The 27,368-nt window shown below is 33.6% G+C and overlaps 5 protein-coding genes and 1 non-coding gene across 8 annotated transcripts; 3 read left to right on the top strand and 3 right to left on the bottom strand.

The window, feature by feature from the left end:
• Positions 1-2,681: 2,681 nt before the first annotated feature.
• Positions 2,682-5,927, top strand: LOC100780903 (ACT domain-containing protein ACR8). Its single transcript, XM_003517392.5, has 7 exons — positions 2,682-3,013; positions 3,681-3,726; positions 3,837-3,951; positions 4,063-4,130; positions 4,253-4,819; positions 4,910-5,014; positions 5,121-5,927. The coding sequence occupies exons 1-7, from the start codon at positions 2,952-2,954 to the stop codon at positions 5,481-5,483; spliced, it is 1,326 nt and encodes a 441-aa protein (XP_003517440.1). The 5' UTR covers positions 2,682-2,951; the 3' UTR covers positions 5,484-5,927.
• Positions 5,928-11,712: 5,785 nt separating this feature from the next.
• Positions 11,713-14,237, bottom strand: LOC100780362 (protein cornichon homolog 4). 3 transcript variants are annotated; one of them, XM_006573678.4, is made up of 6 exons: positions 14,025-14,237; positions 13,693-13,874; positions 12,533-12,655; positions 12,304-12,439; positions 12,130-12,226; positions 11,713-11,985 (listed from the first exon to the last, which is right to left on the bottom strand). In XM_006573678.4, exons 1-4 carry the CDS (start codon positions 14,094-14,096, stop codon positions 12,415-12,417), a joined length of 402 nt encoding a protein of 133 aa, XP_006573741.1. In that variant the 5' UTR covers positions 14,097-14,237; the 3' UTR covers positions 11,713-11,985; positions 12,130-12,226; positions 12,304-12,414. The 3 variants fall into 3 exon arrangements, with proteins under 3 accessions (XP_006573741.1, XP_006573742.1, XP_003517439.1); XM_006573679.4 differs by having other exon boundaries at positions 12,169-12,226; XM_003517391.5 differs by having other exon boundaries at positions 11,713-12,226.
• A 900-nt stretch (positions 14,238-15,137) lies between these two features.
• Positions 15,138-16,611, bottom strand: LOC100779828 (uncharacterized). Its single transcript, XM_003517390.5, has 2 exons — positions 16,035-16,611; positions 15,138-15,484 (listed from the first exon to the last, which is right to left on the bottom strand). The coding sequence occupies exons 1-2, from the start codon at positions 16,303-16,305 to the stop codon at positions 15,402-15,404; spliced, it is 354 nt and encodes a 117-aa protein (XP_003517438.1). The 5' UTR covers positions 16,306-16,611; the 3' UTR covers positions 15,138-15,401.
• Positions 16,612-17,534: 923 nt separating this feature from the next.
• LOC100803014 (uncharacterized protein At4g22758) lies at positions 17,535-19,618 on the bottom strand. The gene is made up of 3 exons (XM_003516627.5): positions 19,168-19,618; positions 18,046-18,268; positions 17,535-17,914 (listed from the first exon to the last, which is right to left on the bottom strand). The coding sequence occupies exons 1-3, from the start codon at positions 19,465-19,467 to the stop codon at positions 17,667-17,669; spliced, it is 771 nt and encodes a 256-aa protein (XP_003516675.1). The 5' UTR covers positions 19,468-19,618; the 3' UTR covers positions 17,535-17,666.
• Positions 19,619-20,404: 786 nt separating this feature from the next.
• Positions 20,405-20,477, top strand: TRNAK-CUU (transfer RNA lysine (anticodon CUU)). Its single transcript has one exon. It is a non-coding gene; the product is annotated as a tRNA-Lys (tRNA).
• Positions 20,478-23,409: 2,932 nt separating this feature from the next.
• On the top strand, positions 23,410-26,450 carry LOC100802491 (uncharacterized). Its single transcript, XM_003516626.5, has one exon. The coding sequence runs from the start codon at positions 23,785-23,787 to the stop codon at positions 26,035-26,037; it is 2,253 nt and encodes a 750-aa protein (XP_003516674.1). The 5' UTR covers positions 23,410-23,784; the 3' UTR covers positions 26,038-26,450.
• The last annotated feature ends 918 nt before the right edge of the window (positions 26,451-27,368 follow it).

Below are 27,368 nucleotides of genomic sequence, written 5' to 3'. Positions count from 1 at the left end.
TCTCCACAATACTTAATTATTGCAGGCTTATAAGTATGCTTGTTTTCAATTTTTTATAAATAAAATATTTTATATGTATGTTTCAAAATACATAGTGTTGTATTGTATTTAAAGGCAACGACACTAGCAAAACCCGTGGAACGTGTTTTCTGACGGGCCTGCATCTGGCCACGGACACCGAGGGTCCTCTTTCCATGGGTCCCAACCCAACTTACTCCTTTCGGAATTTATTAGGATATGCATTTCTATTGTCGACTTTATTAAACACTACAAAAATAACAAATACAGTACATTCACAAGAGTCCACTCCACCACTAAGTGCGTGAATTAGTTAGCGTTAGATTATCACTTAATTAGTGTTCTCTGATTAAGTGAAAATTTTATCACCCACGATAATCTTAAAAGAATGCCCGTGATTTTAAAAAAAATGAGTCTACTCTATTGTTTGACACATGCTCGAGATTTTTCACAGTTCTCGTCCGTTTATAGAGATTTTTTTTAACCATGGATCTCTTAAGTTGGTAGTCAATAACTAATTTTCCAACAATTAAGAATAAAATTTTCGAGATATTGAGATATATTTTAAGATTTTATTTCTTCAAACAGAAAATTTTCTTATGCATGTGATCATGCATCCAAAGTTAGCACACATCCTCCTTACACGATGTTGGTTTGATTCTATCATTAATTTAATCTCACGTTAAAACACGCATTTGATGATTAGAGGAAATATTTGCAAACCACCAAACCATTGGAGGAATTAAAGACTTTATTCTATCTAAAAAAAGAGAATAATACACATACATCCATCTATTTAAATATTTCACTAACATTTCTCTGTCTCACTTTCAATTGCATCATAAACTTTATCATTTATAACTATTAATAAAGATAATTATATTTTTTGGTATACATATTTTTTATTCCTAAATTACCCATTAATATATATAATTGTTTTCTACTTTCTTCATAAAATTTTAAAATATAAGTGTTATTACTTACTCTAAAAAAATTGTTACCACTACTTTATTTAACTATTTTTTGTGTTTATTTTTAAAAATAAAAATAGACACACACAGTGCCTCTCTTTCAACTAGCGAATGTTGATCAAACATTTTTCATCCAAAAAAAAAAAAATACTACTATTGCTTAATGGGTATACCGGGTAATCATCCTCAAGATCAATCCATCTACAACCCGAGACTCACTAAATAACTGTGACCAAGTAAAATTGATAGAATAATCTTTTGAGCGAACCTTTATTGACAATCACAACATTTTTTGTAAACATCCAAAGTAATAATAATAGGAGAAACTATTTTTCTTACCATTGTTTCCATTTCAACAAAAAAATATTTTAAGAAATTGTTATATAAACAGTAAAAAATAAATTGAATGAAAACTAATATATGACAAATAAAAAAATATGTAATATATGAGGTAAATATTAGAACATCGTAGATTATGTTTCAAATCAAATATCTGAAAATCAGTTAGGTATGTCTCCTGTATAAAATTTGGTTAGATACCATGCTTAAACCCAATCAGACATTTTATTCTAAGATATAATGTTTTTTTAATAAAGAAATCACATATAATACAACTTTTTTTTTTGTAACACGTTAGTAAAAATAATGTCACTTATACAAATTTCTATACCTGTTACATAATATATGACAATAAATATTATATTTTAAAGTATAATTTGATTTTATTACAAATTACATTCACATTTATTATGTGTAAGGCCTTTTTTATTGCAAGATCTTATTATTTTATTTCATAATATAACTATTTTATTTGAGTTGATATTTTAATTAATACAACAAATCCTATTTATGTATTTAATTTTATCAACTAATATATCTTTTATCCTTTTTATCAACGAATACTATCCTAATTCTTACTTATTTTAAAAACACCCAATGACCCCTTCTATGATTTCCTAAAATTAATTTCAGTATAGAACGAATAAGGTGAATATGAAAGAATGAAGAAAAGCGGGCGAAAGGAGTGAATGAGAGAGGAAAAAGCGAATCGAGCGGTGTTATCACGTGCGGACGTAATAATGATTGGGGTCGGCAAATCTGACCTTAATTATCAAGTTTACTCGTTCCACGTGGCTCCTACCTGTTGAGTCCAGAGCAAGCAAAGCAACATCTGGAGATCCCACGTGTCGTCCAATGTGGATTGTCAATTCACGCTCATTGGTCAAGAGGACACGTGTCGTCCTTGCTTCATCCAAGATTAAAAGTGTGATGCCATCAAAATATGAAATAAATTAATCTTATTTTTAAATTTATGAAATTATTGTGTTATTAAGTTATAATGTTAAAAAATTAACGAATTATAATATTAAGTTATAAAATTTAGAGACATTTTTTTATTGCACTTTTTACGTATTAAAAAATAAATTTATGAAGAATTTATCAACCTCATATTCTCTAATTTTTTTTTTGACTATTTATCCTTAAACAATTATTGGGTGTGGCATGAAACAGAGCAAAAAATAAAATAAAATAGAAAGGCTGGGTGGGTCAGGGGGGCAGACGTTAGTCACGCCATGTGAGAGTGCTGGTGCTCCTCTTTCTCTGTGTATAGGCATGCTAGGGGCTACACTAAACTCAATTAAAAAAAAGCGTGAGTAGAAAATATCTTTAAATATATATAGCGGTGTTACTACTCGTAGTTTTTAAACACGGACGGAGACAAGCAAATAGTAAGAACAAGAACAAGGCCTGCTTTGTGCTTTTGGCCTTAAGCTTAGGGGAAACCGCGTATTGAAAGAAAGAGACACAGCCAAGGGCTTCTTCTTCTTCTTCTTCTTCTTCTTCGGATAACGTGTTAAGGGAACACTCTTGTTATAACCGCCTACCGTTTCTCCTGCAAAACAGAGCTTGATTCTCAATACACCATTCTTTCTTCTCCTTTCGAAGCACTGCCAAATAAAAATGGAGTGGCCTGCGTGTACGGACGAATACGAAAAGCTCATAATTCGGATGAACACTCCCAGGTTCTTTAACTATCCTCCCTCTCTTCTTGTCTTACCGTGTTTTATGCTACTATTTTTTCCTCTCGCCTCTCTAGTCTCTTCCGTTTCTATTACTTGGAACATATAGCTTCTAACCCTGTATATTTTGGACCGATCTATAAATTTCGCCTCTGATTTTATGCAAATCTCTCATATTCTTTTGTTTTTGCATCGTCTTATGGACACGCTATTTGATTTCCTGCCAATTTTATTTACTCTTTAATCTATTCCCCCCGAATGGTGGTAAACCCCTAGCCTGTTAATCTTAAAACAGTTGCTATTGTTTATGTTGGTTTTTGTCCCAGCGAAATCCCTTTTTTGCAGACAAGAACGTTTCGTGTCTCTGACCACTGGCTTTGTTCCTCCTTGCATTCTATCTGGTTGCAATAATTCAGTTTCAAAACGTGAATACTTTTCAGAGAATAATTACGTTTTTTTTTATCCCTAAGTCACGCCGACTTTTGAATTTGATTTGTCCGCTGACAATATTTTAACCATTTTTTTTACTTTTCTTTTCTTATTGCGTCCAGCTTCCTCCTCTTCTGAAAAGTCTGTGTTCCCATTAGTGTATTCTTTATACTTTGATGTTTGGAAGAGAAATTGGGAGACAAGGCAATTTTGCTAACTTTGACCTTTTTCTATGAAACAGGGTTGTCATTGACAATTCCGTTTTCTCCTCAGCTACGCTAGTCAAGGTAACCTGCCACGAAATCTTGCCCATATGGGAACATTTTGTTCCATATATGTTTAGAAAAAAAATAATAGTTAAAAATAACAATGGTCTCTGCTTCCATGAATTGCACAGGTTGACAGCGCCAGAAGGCATGGTATTCTATTGGATGCTGTAGAAGTGCTAGCTGACCTGAACCTTTCAATTAAGAAAGCGTATATTTCTGCTGATGGCAAGTGGTTCATGGATGGTAAGATAAAATTGTCATTTCCCATTTTAATAATTGGTTTAGTTATGGTTTCTTATGCTAAATATGGGTAATGCCCCAAGCACTTCTAACCTTTGGCTTTTCAATGGACAGTTTTTCATGTCACCGATCAAAATGGAAACAAGATAATCGACGAGAGTGTTTTAAAATATATTGAACAGGTATTTTATTGTGGTCTTACAAGTTCTAATTTAATTACAATGTTACCTGTTAGAATTTATTTTATTTTTATTTTTATATCTTGTCTTTCTTGTTTATCTAACTCTGAATTTTCCCATGACAGTCACTTGGGAACATTCACTATGGAAGAACCAACCTCTCTAACGGTCTCACTGCGTTGGAATTAACAGGAACTGACCGAGTTGGTCTTTTATCGGAAGTGTTTGCTGTACTGGCTGATCTTCAATGTGATGTGGTTGAGTCTAAGGTTTGGACACACAATGGCCGTATTGCCTCCTTAATCTATGTAAAAGATTCTAGTTCTGGGTCTGCTATTGAGGACTCTCAGAAAATTAATAAGATTGAATTGCGCTTAAGAAATGTTTTGAAGGGAGACAATGACATTAGAAGTGCAAAAATTTCTTTCTCTATGGCCGTGATGCACACTGAAAGAAGGCTACATCAGTTGATGTTTGTTGACCGTGATTATGAAAGGGCTCCTATTCTTAAATTGACTTCCGATAACGCATCGGTGACAGTCCAGAATTGGGAAGGAAGGGGTTATTCAGTCGTGAATGTTCAGTGCAAAGATCGAACCAAGCTATTATTTGACATTGTATGCAATTTGACAGACATGGAATATGTTGTATTCCATGCAACTATTAACACTGATGGTGACCGAGCTTACTTGGTAATTATTCAACTTCCTTTCATCCAATGTAGTTATTTTCCTTTTTGCTTAGTTGCTTTGTTTATGTTCTTACTTAATGTTGCATTTCAGGAATTTTATATAAGACACAAGGATGGGACTCCAATTAGTTCAGAACCAGAACGTCAACGTGTAATTCAATGCTTAAAAGCTGCTGTAGAGAGAAGGGCATCTGAGGTATAGGCTTCCTTCATCTCACTCGTGGTATTTGTTAAATCGTTACTCCTTATGATATCAAGTGGCGAAAATGAGTTAATTGTTAAATTATTCGATTTGATTACAGGGTGTTCGATTAGAGTTATGCACAGAAGACAGGCAGGGGCTTCTAGCAGAAGTGGTGAGAACATTCCGAGAGAATGGGCTCAATGTGACCAGGGCTGAGATATCTACCATAGGGAATATGGCTAAAAATATATTCTATGTAACGGATGCGATTGGAAATCCAGCTGATTCCAAAATTATCGAATCTGTTAGGCAGAAAATTGGGTTAAGCAATTTAGAGGTGAAGGAGTTGCCATTGATAAATCATCAGGAGGCAGAGAGAGAGGATCAAGCGGTTGGAATGGGTGGGGCAGTGTTGTTGTCCATTGGGAGCCTTGTGAGAAGGAATCTGTACCATTTGGGACTAATCAAATCCTGTTCTTAAATCAGAGGGTAGAGCACAAGAATTTAGGAGTGAGTTTGTTCTATGTATGCAACATGTGTAGCATAATATTCTTTGCTTCAGATTTGGGCTTTGTGTACATAAAAAGTTTAAAGGTGGAATTTGGTGATAGTTGTTGTTCTAGTTGGTTGGGTTGGGTTGGGTAGGTGGAAAACGGATAGTTAGATGCACAGCTGTAGCAGATTGGGGTGCCCCACCATTTTAAATGCTCCTTTGAATCGGAACAGATTTTGGTTATTGCAGAAAGATGTTCACGTCGGTGGGAAGGTTGTGAGATTAAATAGTATGGAATTGGATTCTTGTTGGCAGAGGCACAAGTGTTTAGGTAAAGACAGAACAAATTGGGTTCGTTGTTCGTTTAGCACTTAGCTCATGTGTACATATCCACTTTCTCCCATGTTTATCAATATCAATTTTTTATTTCAACTCTCCCTTTTTCTCGCGTTTCAACTCTTTTCTGGGCTCCACGTTTTGCCACTGCTAGATATCACTGGTCCATAATAGTTGTGGCCTAATCGAAAGATCGTTATATTGATTTATCACTTCGATCTGTTCTTTGATGTTTTGATTGTTTAAGAAGGCTGATTGCAAAGCTTACATGACCGTATGCATTACTTAATGTTAGACGTCGCTGGTCCATAAAAGTTGGACAATCGAAAGATCTTTATATTGATTTATCGATCTGTTCTTCTGATGGTTTATGAAGATATCAGCTAATCATAAACTCCCGGCATCGTTTATTTGTTGTTGAAGCTAATAGGTACAGAAAATAATTGTTTTTAATTTAATCAAAATATCCTTATTTATTGTAATAGGTAAATAAGGGTAATAAAAATGTGACAAATAAGTCGAAACCGAAATATTCTAATTCGAAAAACTATCAAATAAAATGAAATGGGGGCGGTGGTGCAATTTTTTGTTTACACAAACACGCAGGTTAAATTCATCTTGATTGCTTTAAAAAGAATTCATCTAGATTATTATGGTTGGGCAGGTGGGGCTTACGGCTTAATTGCAAAGTGGGAAGAATTGGGTGTTTAACCTTCAAGACTGATTAACTTAAAAGACAAACAAAGCTTACTCTCATCATGCAACGGTTTATATTAAAATTTTAAAAAAAACTTGACACATCATGTTGATAGAGACACACCCGATCACGTGGAATTAACATGAGTTATGTGTTGATAAAGACGCGAGGGGTTGGAACATCAAATGCCAGATAATGTGATTGGGAGACCAAAAGGCATATGATACCCAACCGTTGATCTGAGTTAGACTGAGAAGAAAACCACCGATTTTTAAGTCTTCATTACCTAATTCTTGATGAGATCATAATGGTCCACCAATCTACAACAACAATTATACAGCAAGGTGTCTAATCTTTTGCTAATTAAAATCTGGCTGTTAAAAAGACTTGAGCAACAAAATAGAAAGTAATTCATACAAACACACACAAACACTGATGTTCAACTGAGAATGGAAAGCTTTACTGAAAACTGACAAAATTGAGAATAAAAAGGTTGGTTGAAAACTAAACAAATTTGGAGCAGTAGATATTCACCTTATAACTGTGAGCTGTTCATAACAATTAACATACAAGACAATTTTTAGGAAGAAATATAACTATTTAAAGACACAAATCTAACCAAATGATAGTACACAAATGATTAATATGTTGAAGTTAGGATTAAATTATTTAAGTAGTACTTGAGTTCGATCGTTGATGAAAATAATTAATGATCATATTTTACTTATATCTCAACCGAACTTCGAATTAACCGGAGTCTTTTTTTTCTTCTGATTATTCGAACAATTAAGAAAAAAAACACACACAAATCCGGAAAAAGTTTTACCTATCCACTAAGTTGGGTGTATTTGAAGATTCCGGTCTAACAACAAAATATATTAAGTTACTCGGGTGGGTGATGGTGCATAGTCCATATCACAGTAATGGGAGTGCATGAGGGACAAGTGGTCTGTGAGCGGTTAGTCAAAAAGAAAGCATGTGGAAAAGGAGGTCATCAAGTATAACGTGTACGTGGTGGCAAAGTGCCGCGGCTGTTGCCGCTAATTGAAAGTGAGCTTGTCTTGTTTGTGCTTCGTCTATAATTTTCACATGCATTCTCTCTTTCACTTCCTCTTTTTTTTTTTTTTTGTCTTAAAAAAAAAAAGAGGTTATGAGAATAATGATTTAGGAATGATAATGTTAAAACTCTTTACGTTTGTTAATATATTTACTAATTATTCACAAAACTGATATTACATCAACATCAAATTGATAAACTGAACTATTATAACTTAAAAGGTTATGAGAATATTTAATTGATTATTGTCTTTTGACTCTTTTTTTAACGAATTGTCTTGTTAACTCTTATTCACTATCGATCGATTAATATATAAGACATATATCCAACCAAAAAAACCAAACAATTGATGCGTCATCTCAACGGTGAATTAGTGGCAAAGACATATATATATATATATATATATATATATATATATATATATATATATATATATATATATATATATGACATAGATTTTCTTAATTTGCAATGACTCGTATTATCTTTTATATAAAGAGGTATAGCACAATTCACAATGTTTGATTGAAGTATAAGTGACACAGACTGAGTTGAATTAGGCTTAATTCAACTTTAACTAGATAATGTTATTGTTATAAACTAAGGACTTTTTGTTTTTTTTACAAGAGATAACAAAAAACATAAAAAGCTAAAGACAGAAAAGAGAGACTAAAACAATGAAAAAACTAAACACCACGAGGGAAGCAAGTTCCCATCTCATCCGCTAACAGATTCAGCAAGCAATAAGTGACAGTAAAGTTGGCATCTTCATTTAGCACCCAGCTTAGCCATAAAATCTCCTCCCTTCACGCAGGGTATGACAAAGCTGAAAAGTCCAATAAGTTTAATTATAAATATTCTTCAAATAATATTTCAACAGAGAGTAATAAATAAAGAGGGAAATTCTATTTCTTATTTTAGAACAATAAGCTTATAAATAACTACAACAATTGAAGAATTAAAAAACTGTAACAAATAACAAACAATGAAACATAATAAGATCATAAGACTACCTAATAACTTGCCAACAACTTAAAACAAATTAAGTTAAAGGGTTGTTTAACTCGTTGATTATTTTCTTTAATTGATTCAAATTAACTCTTTTTTTTTAATTTCAAGTGGAGATTCTCCTTTCTAATAAAAAAAGTAAATTAAAATTAATGAATAAACTATATATAGTTACCTAAGAAAACATTCCTAAAGACCTTAAAATAGCCATAAAAAATAGTCAAAATATAAAAAAAAATTACAACACAACAAACCCCCAAAATTGTCCTTTCTAGCAATCACGCATCCTAAGCATACCCTGCATAAAGCTGGGAGTTAGAGCAGAAAAAAAAACATTATCAATTTATCATGCATATATGGCATTCGTATAATCCGGCACCTTTGAATATATTCAACTTGCATCCAAAAAAGGAAACAAAGAAAGAAGATGTTCTAGAGCCTGCCAGGCCTACTTGAAGCCTCTAATTGATGGATGTACTACACATTGTTTATTTTTTCAAAAAAAAAAAAAAAAAGAAGAAGAAGAAAAAGAAGAGAGAGGAACACCTGCTTATTTATAGTTGGATTATCATAAAATAGAAAAAAAATCAAGAAATATATATATATATATATATATTCATCGGTATTATGATTGAGAATATTTTGTGATGCTAACAAATCTGCCATATAATCGGATTCGGATATTGCTTCATTAGAGATAAGTGTTTATGGAGTTAAGAAGATATACTAGTTACAATATTGTCGGGAAAAAATATATACTATTTATAATAAAATCATTATAATTGGCATCTTCAAAAAATTTAAATATTTATAATTGGTCGACCATGCTGATTTATAAAACTTATAATATTAATATACTGTACACAACTTGTTATCTCTGTAACCAAACTTTGATCATTGTTCATATATATATATATATATATATATATATATATATATATATATATATATATATATATTCATTTTCTTAAGGGGCAAGTTAGCCGTCTTTGACCCTTTTGAAGACAAGTGTGTAGTTCCATAATTTAATTTCCAGAAAAGCATAACTCTCGAGTATGAACAATGATACGAAGGCAAGGAATTAAGATTTATAAAGGAGAAGAAAACGATATATGTCAGCGTTTTATTTGGAACAGATGTCGTTTTCCTTCGCATATCTCATTAACGATAATCACAACTTAGCAAGTTGCACAAATAAATTAGGCTCTCACCTTTTCAGCAATCCATCGAACAACGTTTTGTACCTTAAAACGTTACAATCCAAGTGTCCTTCTGGCTTGTCTTTGATTTCAATGTTATTTTTAATTGTTTGCACAAAAGATGATTGTTGGCTGCTTCTCTAAAGAATCTTGAACCGCTATGTGCCTGCCCACTTAAGCTCGAAACCAGTGCATTTTCGAATGAGAGATTGCAACAGTAGAAGGCTAAAAAATAAATAAATTCTTTATAAAAAACTATAAACAAAAGTGTCATATTTTCAGAAACCTTAAAAATATATTTAAGTCATGGTTTTAATGCTAAAAAAATTGTGAAAGAATCTACAGATGCCAATGCTAAGCATCTTCTTTGATATATTATGTGGATGGAATTGTTGGTGCCTTGGAGGCTTCGAATCTTTTTTTAATCTTCCAATTCCAAAGGTAAAGGGTACTAATAAGTAACAAATAAGTACGGCAGTTAAGGGTTTTTAAAAGGAACATTCTCAGAAGAATATTTGCATTTTTTTTTCTTTCGAAAGATGAAAAAGTTAGCCTTTTCATACTTTAATGTTTACCATTATTAATTAATGTTGTGATTAATGTTTCAGATAAATACGAACTAAATCATGCGTAGTCCTTTTAAGAAATAAACCATTGTTAAGTATCAACATCTTTCTAACTACTTTTAGTTTTTGATGAGATATACGCGCATTAAGAAATCAAAATAACTTATTTATTTATTTATTTTAATTATTTAAAATAAAGTACTTATGACCTAACGTCACAATATTTTTTCTCTTCAGGAACTAGTTTAGATGAGCATGTGATAGAATTATCCTTTTTTACATTATTCAATTTTAAAAAGTTGAAATAAAAATTGGTTGAATATGGAGATTTTTGTCTTAAATACAAAAGCATGGTTTACATAATATAGTTTGTATTTATTTAAATTGTTTCTATTTTATTTTAAAATTTTAATTTCCATGCACTATCAATATAAATATTTTTATATTTTCATTTAACTAAAATTCGCCGTAGATATAATTTTTTTATAGTATTTTTTATAAATATATTTTTCTATTGAGTGAGGCAACTAGTTTTCGATAATTTTTTATTTTTTAATTTTTTTTCAAATGGTTTTCAATTCAAAAGGAACTTTAAATAATTTTTATTTATTTTTAAAACTTTAATTTTAAAGTAAATTTTAAGTTAAAAAAAGTTGGACAAACATTAACTTAACCCTAAAAATATTTCTGCGTCCCTTTTTAGTTGTTTCCGTCGGGTACTGGACCTGGACTTGCAATTTTGGAGACTCCCGAATTTTTATTGGGCTTGGACTTTATGTATAGCTTTGTTCCAGTCCATGTATTTCGACATTTCGAGTGAGGTTTTCGGTTGTCCGTTTTCAATAGCAAGGATAACGAAGTAAAAAGATCGTATACATCGATGACATGCCATTTATCTATCAGAGTAATTTAGCTTCTTTGCGATACCATAGAGCAAAAAACAAAAAAGTAGAGCTTCCTTTCACTTCCTACTTCTCTGATAGGAAGTGAATTGATTGCATCAAAAAATAAAATCATGTTTCTTCATTTGCATTATTCTTCATGTTTCTTTTTCACATATTTGTAGCTTTGTTTAATTTTCTTCTATTTTATTAGCGGCAGAGAGAAAATTAAATAAAAAAAATGAAAAGTTAATGTTTTCTCCAATAATTTAGATTTAAAGACAAGAAACAAAACTTATAAATTCAATGATATTTAAATTCTCAATATAATTAGAACAGGAATAATGTTTGTTTACTCTAATTTCTCATATTTTCATTGTTTTCTTCATTGTATTTGAAAGAAAATTTCATATGCAATATAATATATACTTTAAAGCAATATCTAGAAGACACTAGAGGCACACTAATCAATGTTAAACCAATGTCTTTAGATTTGTAAGCTGTGTACAGATTAAAGTTAACAAATTGAAACACAATACCAATTTGCCTCACCAGGAGTGTGGGTACCATTTCAATTTGAGACATTGCTGGTTTGTAGCAATCATACATGAAAAGTGAAAATGTATGCTGCCTGCATCAGTCTATTTGTTCAATGATATTGCTAACCCCAGCAGCACACTCTTGTACACAACATTCCCGTAACCCAACATAGCTCTATTCCAGCAGGTTCAATCATGTTTTGAGACCTAAAGAGACAAACGGATTAAACCAAAAATGCATGATGCAGAACAGAACCAATCACCATTTGAGATATACAAATGTACAATGAGGATGGAAATTGAGAGAGGAAACAATAATATGTAGTAGATAGGGAAAAAACACAATCCTACTTCTGTCCTGATTCTAAGAATGAACATGTATTGCAACACCTGTGGATGCTGATTCAATCTTCCTTCAAAAGACAATCTCTCCCTTGAATTTCCCCCCCTAAAAAATGCAAAGAATAAAATTATTCCGTACCACCTTTTATAAGTATCAACAATCAAAACAAGCCAGCAACTTACCCCTAAAGTACACGTTAATCAGGATAGCAATATGACAAGTAATTAACTGTTCCCTACCACACACATCTGGGAGTTTGCAGCACTCCATAATACAAGCAAGCACTGCAGTTACTAATCCAATGATGTGTAAATCATCCTGCAGAAAGATGAACATTTACGAATAAAAACATCCATTATAATGAAATCCATAAAATTGACAGACAATTAAGCCTTTTCAAAATGACCATACCAAAATACAGAGAGGAAAAGGGTGAAAACAAGATAGAAGAGTTTGACGAGCCGTTGCTTCTTTTCCCAAGAGAGCAGGTTGAATATCTCAGTAACATCAACCAAATGCCTTCCTTGCCTATACCTGATCAAAGAAACAAAATATGCAATTAGCATGTGCATGACCATATTAAGCACATTCAAGTATATTAAAATATCAAGCATTATTGTTTCATCTCCTTCAATCCTCTAACCAGTAACAAGTAAGCAACCATGTACCCTGCAATGGACAACCGTTGACAGACCCGATTGGCTATAATAGGGTAGCAGTGAGGAATATAAACAAAAAAATAAAGTTATTTGTTTCATCTCCTTCAATCCTCTAACTAGTAACAAGTAAGCAATCATGTACCCTGCAATGGACAACCGTTGACAGACCCGATTGGCTATAATAGGGTAGCAGTGAGGAATCTAAACAAAAAAATAAAGTTATTTGATAGTGTTTATGCGAAAGTAATCCCAAAATTTCCAAGGTTTCAGCTAGTGAAAAAAAAAACCACAAGGATTGCATGTGTATAATAAGTGCAAGTATATATATATTGTTTGGTTTGACCAGCAGCTCCATACAGTTAACCAAACCATATATACGAAACTATGAAAATGAAGCTCCATACAGCTGACCAAACTTATATATGGTGTAAATCAAACCATGACAAATTAAGCCAAATAAAAGAAAAACTGAACAGAAAAACCAAACAAAAAATTCAATAAGGCAAAATGAAAAAAAAAAAAAAGAATGGTTACATTGGTTTGTTTCAGCTCTCTAAACATTCCTAGACTCAAACTAAAATGAGAATAATGCAAAGACTCAGAGTTCAAATTCACACTTTGCTCTCTCACCCAAACTACAATACAAAAGTACATATTTCCCCTTAAAGAGGTTTTCTGAAAACAGAATATCTAGTTCTAGTAATCAATGTAAGAAATGTAGCCTCCATGAAAGCAAAAAAGCAAAATATAGGTTACTGATATCAAATTGAACTGACGCATGCACAATCAACAAACCAAATGACTTTTTTGCCAAGACTCTGTATCATTGAGAAACAACACACTGGCCAAAAATATTTGTAGAATTGATATAAACACACACACACACACACACACACACACACACATACTTACAATCGGAGATTGAGAGAAAGATAAGGAAGACAGAAGAGTGCCATAATCCAATGCCCGGTAAGAAGGTAGAAGCAGCACAGGACAGCTTGCGTAATATATTCTGGCAAAACCACCATATTTATTCGAGCTGAAGAGTCATAAGGATTTATATAATCAAATTCTAGGTCTGCCAGGCACATTAGCTGCAATAAATCACATGTTAGACGATAATTGAAACAACGACCAAACGCAACAAATTCACTATAACATAATTATATATCACATGTTGTAACATTTAATTCAATAAATATATTTAGTAAGAATAATGATAATAATAAGAGAAACGAACGAACCTGGTACATAACGAGGACAAGTAAGGCAATGAGGAGGAAGAAGGAGATAAGCCATGCAAATAGATCAGCCATTGTCTCTCTCCTTCCTCCTCTTCCTTCCAACCTGGTTGGTGCGCACGTTAGCTTGAGCTGAAGCCTGTCCCCAGCACGTGCTCTAGATTTCTAGTTTCTAGGCCACGCACGCTCTTCACGCAATACCACTAACTGGAACAACCACAGACACCCACCCTTTTTTCCACCCTTTTTATTCATTGACTTTTTAATTATTTCATTTATGTGCATCTTTTTTTCTTTCTATTTTATCCTTTTTTAAATTTTAAATTTGTTAATATTTAGAGTTATTTTTTTACTTTTTTTTTCAAACAAAAAGTAATCAAAATTGGATTAATTTTAACAGTTATTTTGTTACATAAGGAATTTAATAGAAAGAAATGCAGATGTATAATATCCATTAAAAAATTTCTTATTTATTTGAAAATTTTAATAAAAAGAAAATTTAAATAATATTTATTTGATTTATTCATGATATATTTTTGTCATTCTAATCGTTGATATATATGTGCCCAAAATAATTTATTATTATTATTATTATTATTATTATTATTATTATTATTATTATTATTATTATTATTCCTAATATTTTCAACTTTCTATCGTTATAGTCCATTATAGAATTAACAGCACGGACTAATGAGATTAAGGATTTTAGTTTACATAACACTCTTCAAATTGTAAAATTTCCCTCTCTTATTATAAAGCTATTAAGAAGAATGTTAATAATTTTATCAAAAAAATTGTTTCTAACACAGTTTTTTTATTATTTGTTATAATTTATTAAAAACCATAAAAATATAAATAACATTCGTTAATTAAAAAGTAAGATTCATTAAAATTTATAATTTTTAATAAATTTAAGTTAATATAAAAAAATGTTACAAACAGTATATTAGAAAATATGTTTATAGCATTTTTCTAGCTACCAAACACTAGAAGGATGATGATTGATGATTGTTACTTACTAGTATTATTTTTCGTCTCTCCATTGTCTTCAATTTGTTTTCTGTCATTCCAAATTAAACATATATGACCGTGAAAAATAACTAAGAAAACTGCGAAAAGTTATTTGGGGGTTTAGTTTCGTGCGCAGTTCCTTGATTAGCAAACATTGGCTATGATTTAGCTTAGTGCATACAATACATGTATGTTTCCAATAAATGAGTATACAAAAAAGGCAATCAAAATCATTGGAAAATGTACATTCAAATAGCGAAGAACTTTTGTTCATCACAAAGTAGCTGGACAGCATCGGGGAACACCGTCGACGTCTTCAAATCCAAATGAAGTGCAAAATCAATTACCACATGCATTGCTCGGTGCCTAGGAAAAAGAGGCCAGAGGCTTCAAGCGGAGAAAGAAATTCCTTGAACCCAAGTTTTTCAACTTCTCATTTGGCTTCAAACCTGCACCGTCTCAACGACTATCACTCAGGAGAAAAATTAACAAAAATAAAAACATGAGAAATGAAGGCATTACACATATGATATAAAGAATCATTAGCGTCAAGGAATTTTTCATGTTTTTTCTATCTCTAATACTTAAAAACAATAATCAAAACGCATCAACAACACCCTGTATATGTGTTTTATTATTGTTTTGGCTACTTTTTTTTCTAATCAAACTAAATCAAAGTTAATATATGCTTCATTTACTTTTACCTTTTTTTCTTCTTGATTTTGTTGCTCGCTGTCAATATCACCAAACAAAGTACACATTTTGGGGGTTTGTTTTTTTCTTATGATTTTTTGTGTGCTATATATCATATATAATTCTTTTTTTTTTTTTACAATATTTTGCATTCTGCTATATATCATATATGATTTTAATTCCTTTCACATGGCCAATCCTGCTGCAGCCAAACATATACCTAATTTGTTGACTTTGAGAAAATGAAACTATATAGTAAAAGCAAAAGTTTAAGGGTGAAAAGAAGAGAGGGAAGAGATGGATTACTTTGGAGGGTGTAGGGGGAATAGTGAAGGTCGTAGCACTTTGGGTCAGTGTCCTTCAAGAGTGGCCTCCTCTTCTCCTTTTCATAAATTAGCAACGCTGCATTTACCAAATCGGCGACGGTGTCTTCAGGCGACAACAGCACCTGTATTGCACCCAAGCTGTTCTCGATAGTCACATTTAGTAGAAGTTTCGATGGCCGAACATAGTCACAAGTTTCCATGGTCGGCAACGGAAACTTGTGTGTCGGAGGAGTAGAGACGATTCCACCCATTGGCGGTCCCCACTCAAAGTTTGATGACTTTGTATTATTTTATTTTCCCCTTTGTGTAGCTTAGAGATGGATATTTGCTTTGCTTGCATGCAATGGAGTAGCTATGGCAATGAGAATGTTGTTGTTGGGTTGTTATTTGTTAGAGCTTACAGCTTAGGATGGAGTGTTTGACCAGAAACTGAAAATAATTAATTGGATGGAATGTTATACGAATCATGCGATTGAAGCCTTCGAGATTCGAGGTGGTGGGGCTTCAAAGGGAAATTTCTTGGAAGCTGCTGGATTTTTACTTTCATTTGGATTTTAGATACCGATCTTTTTACAGCATATATGTTTTTATAATTTTTATTTATTTAAACAAATAAATAATTAAATTCTTTTATATCTTTAAAACGTGAAATTATTTAATTTTATTTTATACGTATTTTAAAAAATATTTTTAAAAAGTATTAAAAATATAATAAAAAAACGTTACTCTTCGATTTAATTTCCGGCACTAGAACGACACAGCAAACCCTGACAATTATTAGCCCAATCTGAATCCATAGCAATCGTGATATTGTTATCACTTATCAGTATCTTTTGATTGGCTCCCCGGTCCCACATTTTTATTCTTAGAATGAGTTTCGTAAACACTTTGCCTTTACTGATAAAAAAGATTACTTTGGCTTTAATTACTGATTACTGATTACTGATGGATGAGTTGGTTATTGAAATATCTGACCGCATATACCAGGTTAGTGTCTGTTGCTTATTTTTAATTTTTTTTTCTTAAGTCTTAACAAGGTAACAGTAATGAAGGGAAGGTGTGGTTGGATCACGTCTTTTTTAGAGAGAGTTAATGCTTGTTGAGTAATTTAGTTTAACACTATTTCACAGGGCGAAGTCGTTCCCATCTTGGTTGAACATTTCGCACCACAATTGACAAGTGTAAGAAAGTATTGATAATTGCGTGTCTCAGTTTTCATGGTGCAATTTAGCATAAGACTGCAAGTGACTGAGTGTTGAGTGTGAGAGTATTAAGTGTGTAGAGACGAAGAAGAAAAAATACACGAGGATATTTTAAATTTTAAGTCTTTAATTTATATTAATATTTTATTTAAAAAATTACGAGTAGTAAGCCATTAATAACTATTTTTTCTCCATAAAGTCATTTTTACTTTTAATATTTGTAAATCGTATTTTATTTTTTTTCTTTTTACCACTCTAACATTTACAGAAGTAAAAAATATTTTCAAACCATAAATATATATGTAGATCGAATATAAAATGTGGAAATGAAGGGTTGAAAAGCAACAGAAAAAAAATCGTTGCTTTTTCCTATAATTGACTGGGGGGGGGGGGTAGGATTTTGAATGTCCTCACTGAGAGCAAACCAAAATCTTCCAAAGGCGGTGAGCTCTTCTGACAATTTTGCAAATCCTGCGGGCAATGAAAGATGGGATCAACAACGGAGGATTTGCTATGGATGGAGTGGAAGTATGTGTGGCTAATTCGGGAGCACTTCCCCAATGAAATGAAGAAGTCAAAGTAGATGATGCATCATTATTCTTCCGCAGATAAAAACTTCTACTACCCACATCCGCAATGACTTCTGATTTGTCCAAACCTTGCAGTTGCAAGCAAAGGTCGTAAGTCAAATAAACAATTATACAATTAATTAAGAAGCTCTCTAATGTGTGAATATATATAGAATATGTTGTTTGATAAGTAAGATGTAGTATTTAAATATGGACATACTATGGAGACTGAAATAGGAGTGATGCAATTGGAATGAAGAAGCCATATTAGCATCGATCTGGGGGCTCCTGCCTTCTTCTGTATATTTATCGACCACACGCTTGATAGTATCCTCCACACTGGACCCCAGTTTAACCATCGTTTGGACTGGCCCTGGACTTCCCTCAACGGTCACATTAACTACCACCTTTGCTTCTTTGTCGTACTTGTACCCCTTTATTATCTAATACAAAATATCACCAACAGGAATACGTTACTGCCTCTATTATTTAAATCTCAACCAATTGCACCTGAGGTGTTACTTAGATTATTATTAAATAAACACTACATGCTTATTACCCCCAAAAAAGACCTCCCGTGTTAATCAAACATCGTAATTAATTTTCTAAAATATTATTTGTTTCGGAAGATAAAGAAAAACGCTTGAAAGAAAGTTATTTTAAACTTGCTTGGTCTGACTAAATTATGAATAAATTTTAAAATGAATGATTTAATCTTCATGAATTAAATTTTCACGCCACCTCTCAAGGCAAATTCTTATTGTTCCGTAAAATAAAAGATAAACCAATGGCAAGTTCGGGAAACAAATGAAGAAAAAACAGAAGAGTCCTCTCTCCCTCCATTATAAACATTACGAAACAATAACAATTTAGGCCATAACTTGAGGATCCATTCCAATTAGGGACCGCATCATGAAATAGAGTGAGTTAAGTTTATACTGAACCTCCTTTTTGGATTTAGGCCATCTCTAAATTCCATTTCCTCAAATGAAAGAAACATATAAGTTAGGCATGTATAAAAGGATTTGTAAAAATTAAAAGACTATCAAATTAACTAACCGAATGAGACAAATTCTAGCCTTCTAGTATTGCGTTTGGATGACAATAAGAATCAATTCAATTCCTCAAAATCATGGTGGTACGGTAAAAAAATTAAAAGAATTATTTATTATTTTATCTTTATCATGAAAAAATATTTGATTATTGTTCGCCATGAATCTATCACAAACACGCTATAAATATACTAACCAGACAGAGTAGCATGTGTTCGTTCGTTGGTTAAAATAATCATTTCAATTTTCATAATAAAAAGGAGTGAGTGTATAGTAAAGTTGAGTGTAACCTGTTTGGTGTGAATCCGTGGAGAGGAAAAGGGAGAAGGGGAAGACAGAAAGGCATCCGAAAAGGTTTTAGGGCGGAAAAACGAGCCTCCTCCGCTCGTCCTCGAATAATGGTCGTCACCGTCAAGGTCAACGTCACCATCGTCGTTATCACGGCGTGAAAGTAGAGGCGCCGACGAACAGCGCTTCAGGATCTTGATAGGCCTCGACTTGCTCTTCGTCCTACGACGGGGCGACGGCGACGGATGCGGCGGCTTATTCTTCCGGGCGACAACCACCGGCGAACTTCTCCGTTGAGACATACAACGCGACTGATCGATCAGATCAGAGTTTATAATATTATAGCAATTGAATAGATTCGGCGAATAAAAAGAAAAAGAAAAGGAAGAGAATGAACTAATTAGATGGTGTGGGATTAAGAAGAGAATGTTGGATTAGAAGGAGTGCACCTATTTATCGAGTTCTCTGTCCTTTCTTACATTGCAGGTGTAGTGTGGGTCCCGCACTCTTTTTATTCGCTAATATTTGTGTCACGTAACCTTTTTCTTTTCCCGGACACAAAAACAAGCGTTACGCACCGACCATCAATCTATTATTTTAGTGTATGCTTTTCTTCCCCTTAAGGTCAATGCTTATACTAATTTTCGGTGATAAAAAAAAATAATAATAAAGTCAGTTGCGGAGCATTATTTATTTTTCTTTTGCCCAATAATCAAACTCTGTTGTTTCGGCATGTTCCGAATAGATAGTGATATCTCACGTGGATAATATTAATATATTTATCAGTGCTGATTTTCTAGTTATATTTTTTTCCAAAGGAAAAGCTTCACATGAAATTAAACTACAGATAACATAAGAATGGAATAAGATACTCCTAGCTATATGTGCTTGGAAGAATGAGTTGAAGACTCCTTTGAAAGAATGGAAGTAGAGAGAATTGAAGAGTCATTTGACAGCATAGAAGAAAAATTATTTTTCTTGTAAAAAAGTTCTGTATTACAAAAAAAATATTCACATTAAAAAAAGATTCATATTTATAATATCCTAAAAAATATTTTTATATTAAAAATTAAGGATCCATATTTCTAATATAAAATTAGTTGTGATATTTTAGAAAGTTAATAATTACTATACTAATATTTTAAGAAAAGTGAGAAATGTTGTGGAGAAAAAAAAAACCAAACAATTAGTGTGATTAATTTACTATATATTGTGGTAAGTGAAAAATTATACTAATTAGCCCGTCTAGCTCAGTTGGTAGAGCGCAAGGCTCTTAACCTTGTGGTCGTGGGTTCGAGCCCCACGGTGGGCGTTTTATTTATTGTTTTTGTTTTGTTATCCTCATTTTTACAATGAGGAGACTAGGTGGCTTCATTTAAGAAAACAGCGGAAGCCCACTCATTCTGAGCTACTGGGCTGGGCTAGTTTGGTATCTCACTTTGCTGGGTCAAAGGACTCGTTGTCTCGAGTTACTTAAATTCTGTTTGAAAAATGAAATCCAACGAAAAACAAGACTAAAAATATATTAGACTTATCATTTCACTAACCAGCTTCCAGTTAAATGTAGGCCATGTCTTAGAGGAATGAGGACAATAAACCAGAATGTCACCGATTATTATTGGGGTCAGCAATTATGTGGTTTATCTGGCCAGCTGTTTCTAATCTCACAGCAAAATTTCAACTTCCAAAATTTAGAAATTTGTTGGTCCATTCTTGCTTTTTGCTTCAATCACTTTTATAAAGTGAGTGAAATCGGAAATGAGGTTTCTCATTGTTTATTTGAATTCATTTTTTTTAATGTTATTTTTGTTTTATTAGTGTTATGTTAACTTTTCAATTTTAAAAATATCAAAATGATACATTTTGAAAACATAAAGGATGAAAATGAAACTTTTAAAGAATGTTTGGTTTGATTGTTTTCTGTTTTCATTTTCACTGAAAACAGAAAATGGTGATGAAAATCTGTTTAGTTAGATTTTTAAAAACATTTTCAGTGAAAATGAAAACAGGAAACAAACAGAAATTGAAAATAATAAAATATTATTTTCAATTGAAAACATGAACCTTATTGGGTAAAATGAAAATGCGATGGCAAAGAATGTAATTTTAAGTAAATTTAAAAATACAAAAAAGACAAGAAATCAATATACCATAAATTTTTAGTATTTTTATTTCCTGAAAACAAAAAACAAGAAGTCAAACCAAACATGATTTCAGAATTCTAATCTCTTGAAAATGAAAACAGTTTTGAAAAAATGAAATTCAAACCAAACACACCCTTAATATTTAATGTATCAAAGTGAAATAATTACAAAACATAATAGATAAAAAAATGATCATTTCCCCCAACCTCTTTTAAATCTAAAGAGGTAAAAAAATGCAACACTACACGGATCAAACAACTCATATCTTACCAAAACCACCAAAATGTTTTACTACACAGGGAGGTTGTGGCAGAGACGAAACTGGGGTGGGACATCGATCTTTTTGGGTCGGCAGCGAGAGGCGAAGCAGCAGAAGAAAAAGGGATGCTTGCCCACTATGATTAAAAATAATTGATGAATAAAATTATTATCGTTATTAAATAATTAAATTGAAAGAAGAGAATAATACTAATAATTTTATGAGAGTGAAAAATTGTTATTGGTCGTGGTTTCAGATCCATCTTTTCTTTATTTAATTAGTGATTTTTAATTTTAATTTTAAATAAAAAAATAGTGATGGATCTTAGCTGACACTATATTAACTTAATTGTCTTTAAATAGACATTAAATTTCTAATGAAAAATTAAAAAAAAATCAAAATAATATATTTTAAAAATATAAAAGACCGGATTAAAAATTTCAAAATATAATATATTAAAGTGAGAAAATTATGAAACAAAATGAATCAAAAGTAACGTTAAAATCATCTAAAAATTTAAAATTAATAGAACACTAATTTTCTAACAAAAAATTAAAAAAAGATAAAAAAAAATAATACATTTTAAAAACATAAAAAATTAGAATAAAAATATCTATGAAATATAATCAACCAAAAATGATATTAATTTTTTTTTCATGGCATCATTAGGAATATCACTTTTTCAATCTTTGCCGTACGCGTGGTAATCATTTTAGTCCCTAACCAGGCCTCTCTTGGTCACCCTGTCAATCAACATACATATGATCCTTTCTTATCCATTTTTGGTATTTCGGTTAATTAGGGTGAAAAGATTAATATGTTACCGCTCTTGTCCCTCCAAAGAGTAAAATCGATTTGATAAGGGAAAGGGAAACCGAGGTTGTGAACACCTTCCTAGCTAATTTCTGGTTGTAAAATGTAAATATGTGACTGGCTGCATGATATAGAAAAATATTCACAAGTTATTTTCTCCTGCTGAAGTTACAACATAAGAGCTCCTGTCAAATACATATTCCACATATATACGCTTCGAATTCTCCACAGTATTATAATTTTAGACTCTCTCTGCATAAGGTAACTTGTACCAAAAATAAACATCCTCCAAGAAAAGAACCTGGTGCTTAAGTCAAATTTTAGACTCTCTGCATAAGGTTAGATGTTTAGTGCCCATTCATCACTATAGTTTTTTGGTAGTGATTCCTGATTATAGTTTGATTTTTATTTTATTTTATGTACCAGCTACATAAGTTAAGGAATTAAAAAAAAGTTTAATATAACAAATGCTTTGTTCGTCATTAATGGAATGGATTATTGCTTTTGTAACAAGAATTTTCATTCACAATCACAACTCTTTAAAATATACACCGGGATCCATAAAATAGAATAAAAAATCATATTTTTTTATATTGTGAACAATTCCTTAGATTGTTTGTTTTAGAAGGACTCAAATTATTGGTAAGTCGTGTTACAACTTAGTCTGAGATAAAAATAAATAAAATTAAGAAAAAAGGGCTAAGCTTTGAGTTTTTATTTCTTCTATTTGTTTTTCCCGCTGTTACTCACTAAGTTCCTTCTTAATTTCAATTATGTCTTCTGGGAATATATTTCTCTTTAATTCATTTATTGGTTTCATTCTCCCTTCTAAAAAGAGAAAAACTAAAGGAAAAAGTAATATACTTCTCTCCCCTTTTGGTATAAAAAAGATATAAAAGAGAGGTTTGATTAAAAATAAACAACAGATAAACAGTAAAGAGGTTGCTTGATTATGAAAATGATTTAATGGACATTTAAATTAATAGTAGTTACTAAATTACTCCGTTGGTGAGCGTGAAACACGATTCAAAGAGAGTGCAACCGAGTTTGTCACACATGCTTCTCCAGTCTTTCGTGTAACATCGCCATGGTAATGGTAGTCTAATATATGTATGTCACTGTCACACACACACACACACTCGCAGATAGTCTCAAAGTGAAGGCGCGTGAACTTTCCTCTCCCTTTCACCCTTATTCCATTTCTTCCTCAATAACTAACAAATACACACAGATCGCCGCTTATTCCCAATCCCATGGCAATGCACCGGAAATTCAAATTCCGGCCACCGCCGCCACCTGCTTTTCCCGAATAACCTGATTGATACCTTTGAACATGTAATCAAATATACCATTGAAGAAAAGCAGACTTTCCATTCCAATTTGAAATCATCACTTCACTTGCAATGGCGAGTACCACACCCTCTGCTGACTCTGCTTCAGCAGATGAAGTTACCGCAAAAGCCGTTCACAAGCGCTACCAAGGGTTGCTCACGGTTCGAACCAAAGCTATAAAGGGCAAAGGAGCTTGGTATTGGCCGCACCTGGAACCCATGTTGCTGCACAACACCGAAACGGGCCTCCCCAAAGCGGTTAAACTCAGGTGCTCCCTATGCGACGCCGTTTTTTCCGCTTCCAATCCTTCACGCACCGCTTCTGAGCATCTCAAGCGCGGAACCTGCCCCAATTTTAATTCCGCTGCCAAACCAGTCTCCTCCGTCTCCCCCTCCCCCGCCGCCGCCATGGCCGTCTCGCCGCCATCCTCTCCGACCAACCACAACCACCACCACCGCAAGAGAAATTCCGCTTCGTCGTACGACGCGCCTCCGCCGCCGGTGGTGGACCCGTCGCGATTCTTCGGGGAGCTCACGTACGCGCCGCCGCGGCAACAACCACATTTGGTGTTATCCGGTGGAAAGGACGATTTGGGAGCTTTGGCTATGTTGGAGGACAGTGTGAAGAAGTTAAAGAGTCCCAAAACTTCACCTGGTCCAACTCTAACCAAAACTCAAATCGATAGCGCCTTCGATTATCTCGCTGATTGGGTCTACGAGTCTTGTGGCTCTGTCTCTTTCTCCGCTCTTGAGCACCCCAAGTTCAGAGCGTTTCTCAACCAGGTTGGGTTGCCAACAGTGTCTATCAGAGAGCTCACTGGAAGTAGATTGGAAGCGAAGTTCGAAGAAGCTAAAGCAGATTCAGAATCGCGAATCAGAGATGCTTTGTTCTTTCAAGTAGCCTCGGTGGGGTGGAAAAGGAAGGTGAAGAAGTACTGTGAAGAGAAGTTGGTTAACATGAGCGTGAATCTCCCCAATGGGACCAGTTTGCACAGAAGGACAGTGTTAGTTACAGGTTCTGCTCCTTCCAATTATGCAGAAGAGGTTTTGTGGGAGACAGTAACCGGCATTTGTGGGAATGTCGTGCAACAATGTGTTGGTATAGTTGCGGACAAGTTTAAGAACAAGGCCTTGAGAAACTTGGAGAATCGAAACCCTTGGATGGTTAACCTTTTTTGTCAGTATCAAGGCTTCAATAGTTTGATCACGGACTTCAACAAGGAGCTCTCAATATTTAGCACCGTTACACAGAATTGTGTCAAGCTCGTGAGTTTCATCAATTTCAAGTCCAAAGTGAGGAGTAGTTTTGACAAGTGCCAACAGCTGGAGTACGGGCACGCCCGGTTGCTCCGAATGCCATTGCCCTCGCTCGAGTTTGAGTCTTTTGACACTGTGTATGCAATGATGGAGGATGTGTTGAGTTCGTTTCGTGCGTTGCAGTTGGTGCTGTTGGATGAGAACTTCAAAATGGCGACAATTGAAGACCTGAATGCGAGGGAAGTCGGGGACATGATTCGAGATGTGGGGTTTTGGAATGATTTGGAGGCGGTGCATTCGTTGGTTAAGTTGGTGGAGGAGATGGTTCAAGAGATTGAGACAGAGAGGCCTCTTGTAGGGCAATGCCTTCCCCTTTGGGGAGAGTTAAGGGCAAGAGTGAAGGATTGGTGCTCCAAATTCCATGTTGCAGAAGGAGCAGTAGAGAAAGTCATTGAGAAACGGTTCAAGAAAAACTACCATCCTGCTTGGGCTGCGGCTTACATTCTTGACCCGCTTTATTTGGTTAGGGACACGAGTGGCAAGTATCTTCCACCGTTTAATTACTTGACGCTGGAACAGGAGAAGGACGTGGACAAGCTCATAACAAGGCTTGTGTCAAGGGATGAGGCTCATATTGTGTTAATGGAATTAATGAAATGGAGAACACAAGGGCTTGATCCTGTGTATGCTCGTGCTGTGCAGATGAAGGAAAGAGATCCTGTTACTGGGAAAATAAGGATTGTGAATCCACAAAGTAGTAGACTTGTGTGGGAGACTTATCTCACTGAGTTTAAGTCCTTGGGAAGAGTTGCAGTTAGGCTGATTTTCCTTCATGCAACCTCGCGTGGCTTCAAATGTAATTGGTCTTCGTGGAGATGGGAGTGTAGCCAAGGAAATTCCAGAGCAGCACTAGATAGGGCGCACAAGTTGATATTTATTGCAGCTCATTCCAAATTGGAAAGAAAGGATTTTTCCGGTGATGAAGAGAAGGATGCAGAGTTGCTTAGCTTGGCAAATGGTGAGGATGATGTGCTAAACGAGGTTTTTGTGGAGACATCCACAGCGTGACAATTTTTTATAGGAATTTTAATCTTTAGGATTCATTGAATTCTTTCCACTACCCCCTCTTCTTTTCTCTTGTGTCTTCTTCTTCTTCTTCTTCTTCAACCCTTTAATTTATTTTCTTATTTTTGGTATTTGTTACTCGTTTGGAGGATTTTGGTGCAGTCATTGGCAATTGAATTTCGTATTTCTGATGCCTGGAATCGTGCGTGATTCGAGCAACTTCCCATCGTTCATCATAGCATGATTTATTTTCAAGTTGTTAAATATCATGGGAAAGGATATGTATCTTCTTGTTGTTTGTAAAGCTAGAGAAAGTGCATGACCAGCAGTTACAGAACGGGAAGACCAGAAGAGTGTTGTAGAAATTGTATGTTCCTTTTGAGATTAATAATATTTGTAAAGGGGAAGTTTATTTATTTATTTTTATCGATTCTCCTTTAAATCTATGATCGAATCTTTGCTCAAACTTTATCCCCAATTTGGAATGTAAAATCAGGAGTGAGCAATGTGGCATATTATTGTTAATTTCCGTGGGAGTGAGTTTCTGGAATAGCGTTGTTCCGTTTTATATCTTTTGGAAACAGCTGCAATTATTCTCAATGCATTTTACAAATATGTGTAACCTTTGGAACGAGAAATGGTCTTAACGGGATGTAGCATTGGATATTGTTTTTGTTTATATAGAATCTAGAAAGGCACATGATGTGATACCTTTGTAAAAACCTGGGTTGTTACTCCGCTTTGATCACTCCTAGATTGATGAATTCATTCCGCTCTCAAAAGTCCAAAGGCATTCAGCTTTCTGTCAAAAGTCAAAGTCGTGCATTAATCATCCCAAAGTCTTCTTCAACTCACGTCAAATACGCAACTTTATAAATGGCCATTGTTTTCAAGTTCAGACACGATATGTTGATTCCTTAACAAGCTCGGTCCAGTGTTGTCAGCAGAATATTAACAATGCACGACCCCAAGGGGTGTTTGTTTGTTAGCTAACGCGGTCATGGATATGGACTTATGGGGTCCCAAAAAATTTTAACTTTCCGCTAGCAAATAATAGAACTCTAATCCTTGTACTTAAATTCAAACTTCCCTCAAAATATCTTTCAATTGCTGAGTTCTAGGTTCTTACAATAAGTACCAAAATACAACCTTGTACATGTAGAGAGCATTTATGTTCAGTGTATAGAAGTTGAAGACATCCAATAATTATTATTACGTGTTAAATTCATGTTTTGGGTGACGCGGAGGACATGCAATGAAATTGTTGGTTGTTAGTAGAAGTTATTGGACCATAACCTATTTATTAACCTAGGAGCTCTCACTCTCACCCTTGA

Source organism: Glycine max, chromosome 1 (assembly GCF_000004515.6).
Source record: "Glycine max cultivar Williams 82 chromosome 1, Glycine_max_v4.0, whole genome shotgun sequence".
Lineage (NCBI taxonomy): Eukaryota > Viridiplantae > Streptophyta > Magnoliopsida > Fabales > Fabaceae > Glycine > Glycine max.
Note: the sequence above shows the minus strand (reverse complement) of the source record. Positions and strands in the feature narration are given on the sequence as shown.